This window comes from Haliotis cracherodii, unplaced genomic scaffold, assembly GCF_022045235.1.
Source record: "Haliotis cracherodii isolate W230 unplaced genomic scaffold, xgHalCrac1.p SCAF_1, whole genome shotgun sequence".
Taxonomy (NCBI): domain Eukaryota; kingdom Metazoa; phylum Mollusca; class Gastropoda; order Lepetellida; family Haliotidae; genus Haliotis; species Haliotis cracherodii.
Window position 1 is genome coordinate 77,305,786 of NW_027266264.1, and position 20,675 is coordinate 77,326,460.

Sequence of the window (20,675 nt, forward strand, 5' to 3'; positions counted from 1 at the left end):
AAAATTATGGTGTAGTTATAATTTGTTATAATGTTCTAAATGTAAAAACAAGGATTGGTCCCTTGTTAAACCGGATATCCGTCAGTCGTTCCCAGAGTTCCTCAGTGAAAAAGAACAATCATGGCGGAGAGTACGGAAAATTCTGGATCTTTGATCACAGTTACTGTCAAAACACCGAAAGAAAAACATGATATAAAACTATCGCTGGATTCTTCAGTAAAGGAGGTATAATAAATAACTGTGTGATCGAACACATTGTTTTCATATCACCCACATCACCCGAATATCGTGGTAACAGGTGCCCCGAATATGCATCGGTAAAATCTTCTGTTTCAGTTGATCGCATGATAATGTTGATGAATGTGATCTTTGAAGTCGAGCTTTTATGATAACAATGTCCTTACTTTGTGTTTGAAACATACGTTATTTTAATGCTGATATGGTGTTGGTCGCCATGCCAGAAATTCTTTCATTTGAGTGCAGTAATTTTCAGTATGGTATTACTTAACGCTCAAGTAAACGATCATGAAAATATGCACGATCATGATGGATGCAATGATAATGATATAGTCTACATGCGATATATACACTCTTTAGTCAAGATGATGGTTAAGGTTGTCTGAGAAGATATTCGTGAGGTAAGAAAATAAATATGCTTACTTGTTTACCATATTTTTTTGGCATTAATTTACTGCAGCTACTAGCATGGTACACCATATAGAAAAAGTTAATTGAAAATTGATCATATTGCCACACGTTAACTGACCATTAAAATTGTCAGACACACAATGTGTATTTTTTTTCACATTTTTGATGTATCTATTACGATACATTGATGCTGGTTTCATTAAATGGGATCGACAAACATTAGATGGGGTCAACTTTGTATTATTGCATGTGTTTTTCATGTGTGATACATGTGGAATATGAGCTTTACATCATGTCTTTTTATGAAATATGCATCATTATTCACATGACATAGGTCGGGTCAAAAGAGATCATCCTAACAAGTGGGTTATTTTCTACCCGATTTTGAATGGACATGGGGGTAGTGCCACATCTAAAACATTACAGAAACTATTATGAACAAGTTAATATATGTTTTTAATGCCCCTGTGACATTACTCATCGAGTCCTGTTTTTTCAATCAAACAATGAAACACCATGCTTGGATTTGCTAAGTAAACAGCTAACGAGGGTGTAGATTAGAAGCTTTTCCAATGTTACTTTACAACAACTACTTTGTGATAACTATCTTAGATGGGGAACATCTCATTGTTGGAGTTTGAGCAGTTGGCAAATAGTGCAGTTATTTTATGATCTCTTTACCAAGTTTACACTGTCATTCATCAAGTTCCTCAACTTTTCCCAAAAAGGTTTACCTCCAAATCCCAAAGACAATTTGATCTGTTCACCGCATTTACATAATGTTTTATGTGATGCACACTCTGCATGGTCTTTATCTATCATAGTATCTATCAATTTTATTTGTCAGAAAGTAATAGAAATATAATTTATTGATAAACTTTACCTTTGTTAATGAATGTAATATAAACTACTTTAATTGTATAAATCTTGAATCAGTTTTGTTACAGTATGTTTTATTGTGTACTTGTTTATGATTTACACAGATTGTCAGTACGACATAAACAGAGAAACTTTGATGGTTACTTGTAGCCTTAAGTCATGCAATCAATCAAGTTGGAAAGATATATTGCACTTTACAATGACTTTCATGCCTAAGGGACAGGGGAATGAAGGTCAGAATGACACTTGTTCTCAAAGGCAAAGCTGAGGGAAATTATATCCTGTATTTTACTATGTAGTTTGACATGTTTGATGCCTTAATGTGGATGCCATGATCGTAGTGGTGAAAAAAAATGTATTAATCAGTAGATAATGGTATCAGGTTTCCTTTATGATAATGGTTGGAAGGAGTTTCATGTGGTCAAAATGTGGAACACCTCGTGGAGAATTATGTCCCTTAGTAATGCCAGGATATGCTCACAAAATGTTTTGAATCTTAGATTAGCCCAATTTTAATCACTGTCATTTATCATCTTTCTCTTATGGGAAATCACAATATATAAATGTCTTCTATTTGTGTCCCTTTGGCTTTAATCCAACATTAGACTGGTTTATATTATGTATCAACATGATGAATGATGAATGACATGCTGCAAAGCTTTAATTCTTTTTCGCACACTTGAAATGAGAACTGAAAGAACACTGTTGTGCTTCACAATCCATAGAGTCGACGTTATCAACACTTATCAAACAATCTGTCAACATTAAGTCCAGGACGAGTCCATATTTACTACCCTGGTAATCACTGTAGGCCTCAAGAGTAGGACTCCGATTGGAAATTGAAGACTGACGTTGACTGAAGTTTTATCTTTACTCAAAAGTATAAAAGTCAGAATGTTCGCTTAGTCGGAACGAAATATGAATATGAGCAACTTTTATTGTTATTCTAATCAGACAATATATCACATGACTAACCATGGGGCTGGGTAGTCCTGTGGTAACCCAGGTCCTACTCAGAATCGAGTTACTCATCCCAGCCCCTAGTCAACATCCCCATCTATGCTTGCCATGCATGCCGAGGTCGAAAGTTACATTTAAGCAATATCTACTACCCAGCCACCTATACTTGTCATAAGATGCGACTTAATGGATCAGGTTGTCAGGCCCTGTGACTTGGTTGATTCCATGTTATCTGTTCAAATTGCATGGATTGATGCTCGTGATGTCAATCACTAGATTGTCTGGTCCGGAAGCTAGAATATTGCAGAGTGCAGCAATAAACAGACAAGTGACACATTGTTCTAGGCATGCGGGGAATACTTTATATAGTTATTGAGTGTTTCCGTTTAGACTTGGGCTAGTGGCAGTGTACAGGGCTGCTGCGCCTGCCTTGAGGAGACCACACTGATCAGCTTACCGGGATCATGTCTAATCCCTCTGTTGACGCTGTAGCATCTCTTACACTGTCAACTAGCTACTCATGACACTCTGTTTGGTTTAGTACTTGTTCCAGGTCAATATTATCATGATTATGTTCCCCCCCCCCCCCCCTAACAATGACTGATTCAAAAGAAAGTTTCTTAAATCATTCATCAGATGTTTATGGATAAACAGGGCTTCACTAACAGAAAAAAATATATGATAAGTGTTCTTGTACAATGCTGCGTATTGAACAACTCGAAAGATTGTATTGGTTCAACAGCACTCTACTGTCCAAAACAAACAAATAGGAACAAAATTGGACTAACCCTCATACATGTATTGATGGCTCTGGCATAGCCAAGTCTGACATTATTTTCGAAAGCTGTAAAGGTTATATCTCAAGCCTGTTAAGTAATCAGACCGCCTCCGTGGTCTAGTGGTAGAACGTCCGCCCGGAGAGCGGAAGGTCTAGGGTTCGATCCCCGGCTGCGTCATACCAAAAGACGTTAAAAAGATGGTACTTGTTGTTACCCTGCCTGGTACTCGGCATTATGGGGCTAAACAGGGACTAGTCTGCTTGGAGTCAGTATATTGTGTCTGAGTGGGGTATTTATCTTAAAACTGCAGTATGGTTTCTAATTGGGCTAGCACTATAAATCGTCATCAGTCCGGACTAGTACAAACATCCACACATGTACGCATGTGCATGCACGGCGCTATATAAGTGCATTAATCTTGGACGTAGCGTTAAACCCCATTTCATCCCACCTCATCCAATACAAAAACATTTCATACAAATAATGGCTGTTCTGGCTTAATGTACCTTAACCACAAAACAAGTTCTTATACTTTTGTTTGTAATGATATATTGTGATCTTTTTTCCAGTTGAGAGAGAAAGTTTCTAAAGAGTTTGGTGCCCCAGTTGAGCAACTATGTCTGATATTTGCTGGCAAGATTCTGAAAGAAAATGAGACACTGACACATCATGGCATCAAAGATGGACTCACTGTGCATCTGGTTGTCAAGTCAGCTAACAGGGTGAGTAGTATACCAGAGTTTGTTAGGATGTGGTTCTACAGCTGCACGCATCATTTCCCCCAAAATACATGGTATTATGTCTCAATTCTATTGCTATAAATACCCTGGACCATTTGTCTTGATTGCTTTTTGGGGGGAAGTGACGTTAGCAGCTCAATCACGCTCATCACAACTGAGCACACACATTCTTGTTCTGAGGTGAACTTGAAACCAATCAAAATGCCTCCTCTGTACATGAACACTAAGAAATATGTTGCCAGTCCACATCATTTGCCAGTATTCACTGCCAACCAAAGGATTGTGCATTTGATAACTTTCTCAGTCTTATCTTTTTTCAATCTTTTGCAGAATAACGAGTCATCTTCATCTCAGCCAGCAGCAAGTACAACATCACAGGTATTGTGGTTATTCTAGCAACATGTATACAGTGAATAGCTGACATCTTGACTAAACTGTACATACATTATGGCCCTTTGCTTATCTATATGCACCATTGTAGATCCATAGGTAAATCAAACTGTCCTAACCTCATGCTCACTAGATATAAAACAATGTCTAGCATAACATGAAAATCATCATATCTAGTGATGTTTATTGCACATTTCAAATTTTCATTGACCAAGTTTGTAACCTCAAGTTCTTTCACCTGAAGCAGTACAATGTAGTTTTTTCAACAACATACAAAAGAGCCCTTTTGTCCTGAAACATATGCAAGAATGAGGGTTGGCTTCATACTCAAGTGCGCACTATACACAGGGAAATACAGTGTTTATTGTTATGTCTTGTCATGGTACACTTTTTGTTAAACTCTCCTCCAAACACGTCTTCAATGTGAGACATTGTTCACCCACAGCCTCCCCCGAGTCAGCCCAACGTGTCTGCGAGTCCCCTGGGACTTGGAGGGCTGGGAGGACTAGCCGGCCTGGGTAACCTGGGGATGGGGTCCGCCAACTTCATGGAGATGCAGCAGAGGATGCAGACTGAGGTGAGGGTCCATGTTACTGTCGACCACAAGCTAGTGCTTGTGTAAATCACTGCTCCATTCCAGTGTAGTATGTAACCATGGTAACTTGTAACTTGTCCCTGGTAAGTTTTCTGGTTACTATGATGAGGAAAAGAACAGTATAAGTTTTCTAAGGTTATGGTATGGGTTACTCAGTGTAAAACCACATTAGTCTTGTGTCCAAATGAGAAAGCTTATCACGATACACTGTGTTGCTCCAATCCTTTTAGAAAGGCCAACACATCCCAAAAGAGTAAATTTTAAATAGGGGTGGTATGTTATAAACTGGTTTGTAGCTTTTTCCTGTTTGAATAATTATGTTGATGTGTTTATTTCAGCTTTTGAGCAACCCCGACATGCTCCGCCAGATGATGGAGAACCCATTTGTACAACAGATGATGTCCAACCCTGATGTGATGAGACAACTCATTACCAATAACCCTCAGATGAGGGAACTGATGGAGGTATGCTAAACTAGTCACATCAGACAGGAGTCTTATTTTGCTGTGGGGAGTGCAGGTTATGTTAGTTCAGGGTTGTCTCCCTTACATAAACTGAAAACGTTCCTAGTTTGAATCTTAATTTCGGCTGAAAACATAGGGATGTCCTCTGTAGCGTAAGTTCACCTGGTGTTTCTTTGTACAGGACATCATATGAAGGTTTTGAAATTAGCTGTTAGTTTCCCATCTGGAGATATCAGCTCAGGTCACCCATTGCTTCATGCTTGCTGTGAGAGGCAACTAAAATAGAGATCAGGTTGTCAGCCTTTATGACTTAACTGACTATGTGCCATCATACTCTATTCGTGTGGATGTACATGCTTTCCGTCACTAGTTTGCATGGTCCAGACTTTTTCATCTACTGGACATACTGTCTTATATGGATGGAATATTGCTGACTGCGGCATTGAACATTCAATCTGGATCATTTAAATTTAGATCTGTGTCCTTTCAAATGAAAGTTTGACAGACTGGAATGATGCTGATAGTGTACCTTAGCGCTTTGACTGTTGTAAGTCTATGTTAAGGTATGGATGTTTCGATCACCTTAGCGCTAAGATCACTTTGTACAATGGCTCCCTAATATGTATTAAGGTCAATCTTGTCCAAATTCAAGTCTCTAAGATCTACATCAACATCATCAAAGTTTACCACCAAGAACAGACTTGGTTCCCAGACACTATTTTATTTTTTGAGCAAGCGCACAGTTGCACCACTTTGTTATGAATTGGCTTTGTGTTTTAGAAACACAGAATTGAAGGTGCTTGTTGCATTGTGGCTTATCCACCATTTACCAGGTGTGATCAAGTATCATATTAACTGTATGTTGTGGGATGAAATTGCAACCATTATGACATTATTTTGTTGATAGTGTATATACTTTTCTCCCTTGATTATTGTCATTTTGATTGCAGCGTAATCCCGAGATAACCCACATGTTGAACAACCCTGAACTTATGCGCCAGGTAGGTGAACTTGGGCTTTCTTAAAATGTAGTAAGTGTATTATATCAGAATGTTCCAGAAGACTAAGTATTGTCAACCTTTTTCTTTAATCTGTGCATGTAGGGTTTGAATTGGTAACTCTGTCCACAGATGAAGGTTACTTGTCAAGAACTTTATCATTGTTTAACACAACACATATCGGCAGTTCCTTGCTATTTGTTAACCCAGATGCTTTAATGATCAAAAATAAGGATTTTATTATGCAAATTAAACAGTAATATAGATTTAAATAATCATGTGAAAAACAAATGTCTTCAAATTGTCTGAGACAGACGGGTGAACAAGTTTGTTGATATATATTTTTTCTTTTTGAAAGCTTGTAACAAGGTTGCAAAATTGTCTGATGGTGTAACATACTGTGCTGGGGAGGTACCCCTATACTCTGCATGGCGCACTAAGTAGTTTTCAAGTGATGACATAATGGGGTATAATGTGTTGTAGACGATGGAGCTGGCGAGAAATCCAGCAATGCTGCAGGAGTTGATGCGGACGCAGGACAGAGCCATGAGCAACCTAGAGGTCAGCACTGGGGTTTTACTTTACATTGTCATGTCACAACATGTTTGTGTCCTGTAGTACAAGGCTGTAACAATTCCGTGGGGATGATGTTCATTATATCAGTCATCAATCAGATTCAACCTCTCTTATCACTTGCATTTGCTTCAAACAAAATGGCGTAGCTCAGTCAAGACGATCTGATCACAAATCAAAATGTATGTTGCAATAAATGGGTCTTACCTCACGAAGCTGTCAAATAATTTGAGTACGTTGATTTAAAATATTAAAAGAACTGAAAAAGATCTGTCAACACCCATTGTTCTGAATGGCTGTTTGCTATGTTCAGGTTGTTTGCTGAGTTCTGAATGGCTGCTTGCTGTGCCCGAATGGCAGCTTGCTATGTTCTGAATGGCTGCTTGCTATGTTCTGAATGGCTGTTTGCTGTGTTCTGAATGGTGTTTGCTGTGTTCTGAATTGCTGCTTGCTATGTTCTGAATGGCTGTTTGCTGTGTTCTGAATGGCTGTTTGCTGTGTTCTGAATGGCTGTTTGCTATGTTCTGAATGGTTGTTAGCTATGTTCTGAATGGCTGCTTGCTGTGTTCTAAATGGCTGTTTGCTGTGTTCTGAATGGCTGTTTGCTATGTTCTGAATGGCTGTTTGCTATGCTCTAAATGGCTGTTTGCTGTGTTCTGAATGGCTGCTTGCTATGTTCTGAATGGTTGCTTGCTATGTTCTGAATGGCTGTTTGCTGTGTTCTGAATGGCTGTTGAGATGTTGTGTTATGTTTCAGAGTATTCCTGGAGGTTTTAACGCCTTACAGAGAATGTATCGAGACATCCAGGAACCCATGATGAATGCAGCACAGGAGGGTTTTGGAAACAATCCTTTCTCAGGCCTGGTCAACAACGGTCAGTGGTTTGGACTGCTCCAAGAATTCATTAGGCACCAAAACAAACATCTGCAGAAATGTGTTGTAAATTGATGTATATTTCAAAGGGTTGGAAATAATCAAGTTCATAAAAATTGAATGCAGACAACTTCAACGGTTGTCATGATCAGTGCATTTTTACAAAGGGGACCTTAAAGGATTATGAAATAATTGGTAATAAAGAAATGATTTCACTCACATGTGTGTCATATGTTTTCTGAAAATCGTGTAATAATCCATGTTATTTATAAAGTCAAGTCAAGACACACATGTTGGTATAATAATCTCTGTTTATCATGTTTTCCTCACACTCAGTAGCTTATATTTAGGATTAACCTGACTTGTCTTGAATTGTAATGTCTGCAGGTATCTAAAATAGTTTTATACTACATAGTTTTGTGAACATGGAATACCTTGGGGAAATATGATCTTTTCCAATTCTAGTATTACTTGAGATGGAAAGGCCTATTACCCGGTGTCTTTTTGTCTGTCACTGGGCAATGATTCAGACATGTAGCCAGTGTTTACTGATCCTGCCCAGTGATGCATACAGGGACATTATTATTAGGAATGGGTGTTGTCTGTCCGTCCTTCCATCCCTCTGTCCCACTCCATTTCTGGAGCAGAACTAAAACTTCATGAAAGATATCTTATCCACACTTGGCACAATGATAGGTGAATTGGTGCCTTTTGATAGTTGGAGATTAAAAATAAATAAATTTTCATTTGAATTTCCATGGCAACAACTTTGACTTGAGACAGAAAATGGCAGTAGTGCTCCTTTCCATAGCAGATCTTGAAAACAGTACGATATTTCTTCACCAAACTTGGTACATAGATAGGTCTACAGGTAAACTGGTGCCTTTTGATAGTCTGTGATTTGAAAAAAAATTCCTTATTGAGTTTCCATAGCAATGACTTTGACTTAGACTAATTCCTTGCATACAATCGGACATGTTGTATTGGCAGGGGATATGAGTACTGCATGCTTGTTGACTGATGTTTCACTGTTGCAGGAGGTGGAGAACAGCAACAAGGGCGTGAAAACACGGCTCCTCTCCCTAACCCATGGGCTTCAGGCGGATCCACCACCAGCTCCACGACAGGGACGACAGGAACAACAGGGACAACAACGCCAGCAACCACAACATCTTCATCAACAGCGGGAGACACTGGAGGATCAACTGGACCGTTTGGTGAGACATATCTGTGGTTGAACACTGGGGTGATTGTATTGAGGAAAGATGCGTGTGTGTTTGTGTTGTTTAACGCCACACTCAGCAATATTCCTGCAGTGTGTCAGCATCCTGTAAATAATCCATCCTACACCGAATAATCCAGTGATTGATACTATGAGCAACATGGTGTCAGGATAAGTTGACACACCATCAACTTAGTCACACTGTTTGCTGTGCAGTGTTCAGCATGCCAGAAACCTATGGTAATGGTTTCAAATCCTGTTCCTTCAAGGTTTGTTGGCGGGGGCACAGGTGGCCCAGTCGTCTAAGGCGCCGCGATTCGCTGTGCAGAGTTGTGTCCCTTGGGCACGCCAGAAACCTATGATTGTGGGTTTGAATCCCGGTTCACCCCGATTATGTTTCTAGGTTTGTCAGCACCATACCCGTGCTCGTGGGTTTCACTGAAGTGGTAAAAATCTATGACCTGCATCACTTTGGGCTTTCCTCCCACATTAAGCTGACACTCCGTGATATAACTGGAATACTGTTAAAAGTGGCATTAAACCCAACTCACTCACTCACTAGGTTTGTTGGTACCATACACATTCTCGTGGGTTTTACCAGAGTGGTTTTAGATGTCTAAGACCTGCATCATTTTGGGCTTTCCTCTTGTATCAAGATGACCTGCTGTGAACAAGACCTGGAATGCTATTTAACTCCTCCACTCACGGTTAATGTTGCTTGTGTTCTCCAGGTATGTTCAACACGCCGGGTATGCAGAGCCTGATGTCCCAGATGTCCCAGAACCCTCAACTGATGCAGAACATGATGCAGGCTCCATACATGCAGGCCATGCTTCAAACAATGTCCACCAATCCTGAACTAGCTCAACAGGTACTAGCGTCAAACATAGACATATGCCAACACACCCCAGTTGGCTTCAGTCTGTTGAATATGTGATTAACATTTGAAGAACGTGTTGTTTATGCCTTATCCTGACTGGATGCTTATATGAAACTGGAAAAAATGACAAGGACTATTAAAACATTAAAAAGTGTAACACTGAAAGTGATGGACAAAGCTACCCAAAACACATGCAACTGAACTGCACTCTTGGAAGTTGAAAATGTGACTTTTTTTTAATACTTTTATCTCTTATTATCTGTGTGAGCACTCAATAGTGATGCTCTGTATAGATACAGGATATAAAGTGTTTGCTTCCAACGTGTGATGTCACACCAATGTTCTGTTATGTTTCTGTATATAATTTCAGATTATTGGAAGCAACCCGATGTTTCAAGGCAACCCCCAGTTACAAGAACATTTTAGAATGTACCTTCCACAACTCCTTAACCAGGTATGTCTGAGATGTATTCCTAAAATGAACAATAGCATCAGATGTGTGAAGCTTGTGATCCAGTTCCATTAGATCTTGGTAGTGACTTACTCATAATCAACAAAACAATGAGAAAATAATGTACCATGGCCCAGGTTCCAGAGTGACTGCATATGAGTGTCATTGGTTGACGGGATCAAAGTGAAATGGCATTGATTAAAAGAAGCTAGAGACATTAAACATGGCATGGCATAGAAGGATCAATCTGCTAGCCACCTAGTTGATAAAAGAAGTCCAGAAATACAACCAGTATGTTCATATCACAATGTGGCAATATTATGTGAGAGTATAGATAATTGATCAATTTATTAACAAGCCCTCTAGTGTTTCTAATGGACACTACCGCCTCCGTGGTCTAGTGGTAGAGCGTCCGCCCAGATAGCGGAAGGTCTGGGGTTGGATCCACAGCCGGATCATACTGAAAGACGTTAAAAGATGGTACTTGTTGTTACCCTGTCTTGCGCTCGGCATTAAGGGGCGAAAACAAGGACTGGTCGGCTTGAGTCAGTATAAATCGGCATCAGTCCAGACTCTCTCACACACACACACACACACACACACACACACACACACACACACACACACACACACACACACACACACACACACACACACACACAACACACACACACACAACACACACACACACAACACACACACACACAACACACACACCTCCCCACACACACACCTCCACACCTCCCCCCCCCACATACACACACGCACGCACAGAGAAAAAGAGAGAGAAAGAGCGTTATATAAGTGCAATAATCTTGGACATGATGTTCACCTCACCTCTCATGTACATTAGCCAAAGGAACAGGAGTGTTTGGTTGAGCCTTTCATTGGTCATGCCAATATGTTTGTTTCTTTCCACTACATGGACCGATTATGTGAGGCCCTTCTTGATGTTGGTGAAATTCTGCGAGGTGTGTGAAATCTTGATCCCTCACTCACCAGTCCAGCAGTGCAGTTTGTTGTTTTGTTGTTTCAGATGCAGAACCCTGAGATGCAGACCATGATGACCAACCCACGGGCGATGTCAGCCATCATGCAGATTCAGCAGGGTCTGCAGCAGCTGCAGCACGAGTCACCGGGGGCCTTCCCAGGGTAGGGGGAGATAACTCAAGGAATTACTTGCTTGGAGCAGTCATGCTGCTTTATTTGTTTCTTGTTAACAAATCACACTTAGCAGTATTCCAGTGATATGACAGCAGTTGTAAATAATTGAGTCTGGACCAGTCAATACTGTGATTGACATCATGAGCATTTATCTACGCAATTGGGATGCTGTTACATGGAATAAACCAAGCTAGCAAGCCTGACCACTTGATCTTGTTAGTTGTTTACTGGACAGCACATTGCCCATATGTAATCTGTTTCTTCCCAAGCATTTCGGCTAGAGCATTACGCAAAGGAATCCTATACCTATAATTATACATATATAACACTAAGATTGCCTCAATATCTGGGATAGAAATTGGTTTGTCAGGCCCTGTGACTTGGCTGATTGCATTTGAAAATATTGTTGGCTATGCTTTCATTTGCTAAGATCATTGAAAGAACTGGTATATTGCCTTCTGCTGAACATGACTGCAGCTTTAAACAACCTTCACTCTGTTGTATTTCAGTCTTGTTGGCATGCCGAACCTAGCGGGTGTCAGCACCCCCACCACAAGTACTGCCACTTCCACCACCTCCCCTACCTCCCCCTCCACAGCAACAACAACAGCGGGGACCACAACAACTCCCGCTTCACCCATAGGAGCAGGGACGGGGACGGCGCCAGACCCTGGCAACCCAGACCAGTTTAATAATATGATGGCTCAAATGATGCAGATGATGGTCGGGGGTCAGATGGTGGGTGCCAAGCTTGACTGTCACTGTTCACTTCATTGCCAGATTCTCCTCATGGTTTTCTGACTTGTCACAGCTGGGTGGTATATGGACATGACACAGCTATGTTGGGTGGTATATGGACATGGCACAGCTGTGTGGGATGGTATATGGGCAGGACACAGCTGTGTTGGATGGTATATGGGCAGGACACAGCTGTGAAGGATGGTATATGGGCATGACACAGCTGTGTTGGATGGTATATGGGCATGACACAGCTGTGAGGGATGGTATATGGGCAGGACAGAGCTGTGTGGGATGGTATATGGGCATGACACAGCTGTGAGGGTTGGAAATTGGACATGACCCTGCTCAGAGTGGTATATGGACATGCCATCTGTATGGGGTGGTATATAGACATGATGGCTGTGTGGTGTGGTATATGGACATGACAGCTGTATGATGTAGTATATGGACATGGCAACTGTGTTTGGGTTTTAAATGGATATGAGAGCTGTGTTGGTTGGTATATGAATATGACAGCTGTGTTGGATGGTATATGAACATGACACAGCTGTATGGGGTGGTATATAGACATGATGGCTGTATGGGGTGGCGTATGGACAGAACAGCCATGTGCAGGCTGGGATATGGACATGGCAGCTGTAGGGTGGCATATAGACATGACCGCTGTATGGGTTGGTGTATGGACATGACACAGCTGTATGGGGGTGGTATGTGGACCTGACACAGCTGCCTTGTGGGGTATATGGACATGACAGCTGAGTAAGGTGGTATATGAACATGACAGGTGTGTAGGGTGGTATAAAGACATGACGGCTGTATGATGTGGTGTGTGGACATGACACAGCTGTATGGAGTGGTATATATACATGAGAGCTGTGTCGTGTGGTATATGGGAATGACACAGCTACGTGGGGTGGTATATGGACATCACACAGCTGTATGGGGAGGTATATGGACGTGGCACAGCTGTATGGGGAGGTATATGGACATGGCACAGCGGTATGGGGAGGTATATTGGCATGACACAGCTGTATGGGGAGGTATATGGGCATGACACAGCTGTATGGGGAGGTTTATGGACATGACACAGCGGTATGGGGAAGTATATGGGCATGACAGTTGTATGGGGAGATAAATGGACATGACACTGCGATATGGGGAGGTGTATGGACATGACACAACTGTATGGGAAGGTATATGGACATGACACAGCGGTATGGGGAGGTATATGGGCATGACAGCTGTATGGGGAGGTATATGGACATGACACGGCAGTATGGGGAGGTATATGGACATGACACAGCTGTATGGGGAGGTATATGGACATGACAACTGTAGGTTGGTATACAGACATGACACAGCTGTGTGGGCTGGCATATGGACATGGCACAGCTGTGTGGGGAGGTATATGGACATGACAACTGTAGGTTGGTATACAGACATGACACAGCTGTGTGGGCTGGCATATGGACATGGCACAGCTGTGTGGGGGGGTATATGGACATCGCACAGCTGTGTGGGGAGGTATATGGACATTGCACAGCTGTGTGGGGAGGTATTTGGACATGACACAGCTGTATTGGGAGGTATATGGACATGACACAGCTGTATGGGGAGGTATATGGACATGACAACTGTAGGTTGGTATACAGACATGACACAGCTGTGTGGGCTGGCATATGGACATGGCACAGCTGTGTGGGGGGGGTAAATGGACATCGCACAGCTGTGTGGGGAGGTATATGGATATCGCACAGCTGTGTGGGGAGGTATTTGGACATGACACAGCTGTATTGGGAGGTATATGGACATGACATCTGTAGGTTGGTATATAGACAACACAGCTGTGTGGGGTGGTATATGGACATGACACAGCTGTGTGGGGAGGTATATGGATATGACAGCTGTTTTGGGTGGTATTGTTCTCTGACATGACACAGCTGTATGGGGTAGTATATGGTTCTGACATGACACAGTTATATGGGGTTGTGTCCTCACTTTATTATCATAATTTGAAGAATGTATGCAGTTGAACTTATCCTTACTTTTCCTTCATGTAGAACCAGCCTCCAGATCTGAGATATGCATCCCAGCTAGAACAGTTAACATCTATGGGCTTTGTAGATAGAGAGGCAAACATACGAGGTGAGTAACATCCATGGGTTATGTAGATCAGGAAACATACCAGGGGAGAACTAATGAAGGGTTGAGAACTCACCTTCACAATATACAGCCATTTTACCCCACAGTATGGATCCATGCTCTCCACTATTGGTCAGTTTGTTCAGTCATTAATATCCAGAACAGGTAGCTGTTATATCGGACTACATCACAAGAATACACCATACCATCACACCCTGTCCACTTGCTCTATGGAAGTGATGGAAGGCCCGCATGCTCCATGGAAGTGATGGAGGCTTGTACCCTGCCCACATGCTCTATGGAAGTGATGGGAGGCCCATTTGCTCTATGGACTGATGGAGAGCTTGATACTCTGTCCACTTGCTCTATGGAAGTGATGGAAGGCCCACATGCTCTATGGACTGATGGAGAGCTTGATACTCTGTCCACTTGCTCTATGGAAGTGATGGAAGGCCCACTTGCTCTATGGACTGATGGAGAGCTTGATACTCTGTCCACTTGCTCTATGGAAGTGATGGAAGGTCCACTTGCTCTATGGAATTGATGGAAGGCCCACATGCTCTATGGACTGATGGAGAGCTTGATACTCTGTCCACTTGCTCTATGGAATTGATGGAAGGCCCACATGCTCTATGGACTGATGGAGAGCTTGATACTCTGTCCACTTGCTCTATGGAAGTGATGGAAGGCCCACATGCTCTATGGAAGTGATGGAGAGCTTGATACTCTGTCCACTTGCTCTATGGAAGTGATGGAGAGCTTGATACTCTGTCCACTTGCTCTATGGAAGTGATGGAGAGCTTGATACTCTGTCCACTTGCTCTATGGAAGTGATGGAGAGCTTGATACTCTGTCCACTTGCTCTATGGAAGTGATAGAAGGCCCACTTGCTCTATGGATGTGATGGAAGGCCCACTTGCTCTATGGAAGTTATGGAGAGCTTGATACTCTGTCCACTTGCTCTATGGAAGTGATAGAAGGCCCACTTGCTCTATGGAAGTGATGGAGAGCTTGATACTCTGTCCACTTGCTCTATGTAAGTGATGGAAGGCCCACTTGCTCTATGGAAGTGATGGAGAGCTTGATACTCTGTCCACTTGCTCTATGGAAGTGATAGAAGGCCCACTTGCTCTATGGAAGTGATGGAGAGCTTGATACTCTGTCCACTTGCTCTATGGAAGTGATGGAAGGTCCACATGCTCTATGGAAGTGATGGAAGGCCCACTTGCTCCATGGAAATGATGGAGGCTTGTACCCTGCCCACTTGCTATATGGAAGTGATGTAGGGCTTGACACCATGCCCACTTGCTCTATGGAAGTGATGGCAATCTCACTGATTTACAAGAGTCATTTTGCATGGGACATTTCATCTTCCTGAGGTAAGGGTATTTACTGACTATAAAAGTCCAGTTCCCACCCTTTCCGAACCACGCTGGAATTTACAGGTTTGATCGTAGTGTCACCAGTGGCCATTATGAGTCATGCCTCTTCTATGTCCCTCCTATTGACCAATCAGATTCCTTTACTCATATCACTTGCTTTTGCTTCAAACAAATTGGCGGCACCCAGTCAAGACGTTCTGATCAATAATCAAGATCTATGTTGTAATAAAACTGCTCTTTCTCCACAAAGTGCATCAAATCACTTGGGCACCTTGATTAAAAACATGGAAAGATTTGCAGAATATCTGTTCACAGTTCACATGATTTGCAAATCTTGCAGTCGACCAAAATCTGCTCTTTGAAATCCAAATTGTTTACGAACTGAATGTCTAGTTTGTTTTGTTTGGACTATGTATAGAAACGCTAATAAGTCCAGCCAAAATGTAACTCCAGAATTCCAGCCTAGTTCTGCAATGGTGGAAACTGGACTTTTATAGTCAGTAAGCGCCCTTGCCTTGGGAAGAAGGGGATATTTAGATGATGTTTTAAACCTTTTATAGGGCATATATCATTACCATATTGGTATAAACTCTTTAGAACATTTTGAATAGTATCAGTTAATGTGGTAGTAAATGAACCGATCTGAAAACCTGAATCTACACTATGATGACTGATTGTTGTTTTGTACTTCTTTTCAGCGTTGACGGCTACCCTTGGTGATGTGAATGCAGCCATTGATAGGCTTCTACAACAAAGATGATGTGGTTAAGATAAAAGAAAAACTGTGCTTTAAGAGGATTTCTTTGTTGTGAAAATAAGGAAAAAAAGAATATGCCATCACATGGCTTGGAAATAGTGACATTCAGTGGACTATGATAGGTACTGATTTTGTGTATTAGTTGGCAAATTTACTATGGATCATAATGAGAACCTTGGTAACCAAACTGCCAAGGAAAAGGAGATTTTTTTACCTGTGCAGGTTAATGACCGATTTGTGCATGTATATATTTATATACATCTGGTACAATTGTACATTTTTCTTATTTCACAGTATCTTATATTTGGATGAAAAAATAAGAATGTGCAGATAAGTGAAACTCTATTCTGTTGCTTTTGTTTAAGCTCTGTGAGACCATTTTAACATTTAATTTAATTTCATACATTCTATGATGATTTTAAGAAAAGAGATTGACAACAGACAAACATGTACTTGAAAACTGTGATATTGTGATGCCCCAACGGAAGGATACAATTAAGCAGTAAAATTCAAGTAGAACTGTACTTTGGAGGCAAAGCAGGATTAATAAGTTGCATCAATCAAATACATTACCAGCCATGATGACTCAGCCAGTAGATGACAGAAGGGTTTATGTACAACAGTTAGTGACCATTTCAAGAAATTTAGGGTTGAAATTTATCAGCATTTCAATGAGCGATGTTGAATGTGTAAGTTATTTGTTATGTACATGAAAATATGTTGGTTGCAGATAAACAGAGTTTACACTTGAAACACCAGATCTGTGCTTACGTCTTTGTTTTCTTCTTTTAATTTCACTATATACCAGGTTTACTCCTGGATCGGTTGTTCTTCATGAATTTCATATAAGTTGGCAATTATTGTTAGGTTACTGATTTATATATTGAAGGTTGAATCCATCAGAATATAATTTTCTCCACTTGACTGGCCACATTCACTTGTTTTCATACTATCATTTAGTTAATATTGAAACCTTGTAACAATCCTTTAACATGGTGTTCTGGTTAAGACGATATGACATGACAGTCCTGGCCGAATCCTAAGCTCATCATGCCTCATAGTATAGAAAACTTGATATTCTAATGATGGTGCCCAAGGCTTAGGTTAAGAAGGCTTCACTGTATTTTCAAAATTATGTTATTCTCAGTATTGAAGACAGTAGTTGTGTGTTCAGCATGTTCAGGGCGTAAATATCTTGTTGAGAATGATCATTCAGAATGGAAGAGATTTCATGTGTACATAGCTGTATCTTTGATGCTCAGGCTCAGTATTTGTAGGTGTTAAAGAGTATGTTAATAGGTTGTTAAAGCCATTATTAACATAAACATTTATTTGTTTGACATTTTCCAATTTGTCAGATTTTTTAATCAAAACATATTCTCTATATAAAAGCTTAAAATATTATGAATTACTGCAGCAGCTACTGTTTTGTCAAAAAGACAAATGTTTTGTGGTACATGGGAGACTGGACTCCGTGTTGATGTTTCAGGAAGTATTGTTACTCCACTCTGAGACAAACATTGCACGAGCCCTTGAGACATGAAATGAAAATGACAGGGTGGACTGGGTCCTGGAGAGTAACCTGTAAATGTTATAATAATTCAGTTATGGATATTTATCTTGCATGAAATTATCACAATTTTGTAAACAGCCAAATGCATCACTGAATCTTGCTGTTTTGCATGTTCACAGCGCTTCTATATTTATAACAAGGACCCAGTCATCCAAGGCAGTGGTGATTTCACCTCTAATCAACCCTTTTTTCAGGTGGGATTGAATATAGCTTCATCATTAGGGGGGAAACTTAGTATTTAAGTTTTCAGGGGGCACATGTCCGGTTATCAAAGGTGATATAACTGAAATACTGTCATTGCTACATTTAATCAAACTCGCTTATTTCAATTATTCAAAACGGTATCTGGAATTGGTTTCCATTTGATTGCTGAGGAGTTCCTTGGTTTGTTGATGTACTGCCAGTTGCATTTCACAGTTACATTCTTCATGGGCTCTGGGGCTGATAGGCCAGAAAATAATATCCCTGTTTTGTGTTCCATTGTGGAAAGTGTCTCCCCCAATCAAGACGTACTGATTTCTGTGTTGTGATTATTCACTTTGTACTCACAATAAATTAACATACACCTTTGTATCATTATCATCATCTGTTAATTTTCATCCTTGGAATGAGTTGAAGCAGCTGAGGTGAAACATATGATTGAGAGTCACTGTGAATGTGACCACTTCTCCTGGAAAAGAAAGGGCTTGTTTTGAGAAGAGACAGAATGTTTGGTTTGCACATATGCCATGTGATTACATACACTATTTACATTATTAACCCACCACTTGTGAAGTTAATGCTTAATGAGTTATGATATTGTGATCAATGATCATATCACCAAATCTGCTTTTACATTTTGGAGTGACAGTTTTGACAAATGACGAACCATATAGTTAGACTTGCAAATGATATGAATTGTGAAAAGGGGCCTCTGCTTTGAAAAAATCAATTCTTTTGATAATGGTTGAAACATTTATGATAAAAAAAAAATACAAAAGCTGACCAATTAACATGTGTGATTCTCAATGTTTCACATATTGAATACCTAAATGACTTGCAGCAAAAATCTCGTCTGGGGTGAAAAAAGGTTTTTAAAAATAGGAGCCAAGCAAAAGTTTCAGAAAATTTAACAGTATTTATAATGTCTATTATTTTTGATGAGTCAGCTTTATATCCTTTCATGTCAGTACTTATTAAATGCAATTTCTACCAATAATGAAAAAAGGAATAAAGAAAGTACTGGTCATTTTTTAATAGAAAATTTCAGCCTAAAAAGTTGTGCTTGCCCTTTCTCTTCACTTCTGCGCCACTCAGGACATTGTCATATGTGCAACAAGAAATAATTCTAATGATTGTTTTGGGGGCATTTTGTTAAAATTAGTACTGATTTTTTTATTATATTATTGATTTTTTAAATTATTATTTTGCACAAATAAATACCTTATCCTGATTTTTGCAGCAGAGTGAGGTAAAGATTGTAGTTAACTTAGATGACTGGAATTTCCTTTGTCTCTAGGTCACTACAGGATCTAGTCGGGGCATGTGTACTCTTTACAGAAATTAGTTCTGTATTTAGGAAAATATATGTCCACTTTGATGGATGTTTGCTTATGAATTTATATCAATACTCAGGAAAGTGGATTTGGCAAGACTGGTATTGTTTGCAGGTGCTAATATACAGTAATGAAACTGGTATGGTCATCTGTCACCTATATGAGTGTTCATTGTAGGACATCAACCAATGTATACTACTCAAAACAAGTTGTAGTAGTAAGTACACCCACAATTGGCAGGCTGTGTTGCAATACCGGCAGCCATGACAGATTAACTATAGCTATATGGAAGAAATCAGGTGTTCTTTAACTTCTTTTGAGTAGTATATAACACCAATGGTTGTATTGGAAGGTCAAGTTGTACCAGATTCCCCAGAAGGCCAAAATCATTGATTGTGTCGTGGCTTATGACCCCAACAGACCTGTTGTGATGGATGTGTCTTTCTAGGCCTACTTTTCACTTCTCCTATGTATTGTGTGAGAGGTACAAGAACCTTTCCATATGCATTACCCAATACACTTAATATCGTCTCCCCCATGGTATTACCAAGTATTACCATGCATCAGTGTTTATATAAGGTATTCTCAACTAAGCAGATAGGAGCATTCATCTGTCATTATTTCCCTCAGACAAATACCGGTATATATGTTGTCAGTCTGTACTGCAGTCGATTTCATCAAGAGTTTTCTTGCTGTTTTGGAAATAAATGGCTTGAATAATCACCTAGTGTGGTGTTTTATTTGCATGAAAGATATATGAAACTGAAGGCCATGCATTAAGGAGAAACGACATAATTGTGAATACCTGTCATGGCTAAATAGATATGGTTTGGATACTATAACAGTTCAATCCCATTCTGCCCCAATAAAGGTTCCCAGCAACCTAAGCTTGTAAGAGGCGGGTGGTGGTATCCCAACTTAATGGATC

At 40.4% G+C, this 20,675-nt stretch overlaps 1 protein-coding gene across 1 annotated transcript; it reads left to right on the forward strand.

Annotated features, from left to right (window-relative positions):
• Positions 1–102: 102 nt before the first annotated feature.
• LOC139477229 (ubiquilin-1-like) lies at positions 103–20,425 on the forward strand. Its single transcript, XM_071259815.1, has 15 exons — positions 103–225; positions 3,836–3,988; positions 4,337–4,384; positions 4,842–4,973; positions 5,330–5,455; positions 6,406–6,456; positions 6,937–7,014; positions 7,784–7,901; positions 8,938–9,117; positions 9,854–9,993; positions 10,373–10,456; positions 11,490–11,605; positions 12,127–12,355; positions 14,419–14,503; positions 16,581–20,425. Exons 1-15 carry the CDS (start codon positions 121–123, stop codon positions 16,640–16,642), a joined length of 1,707 nt encoding a protein of 568 aa, XP_071115916.1. The 5' UTR covers positions 103–120; the 3' UTR covers positions 16,643–20,425.
• The last annotated feature ends 250 nt before the right edge of the window (positions 20,426–20,675 follow it).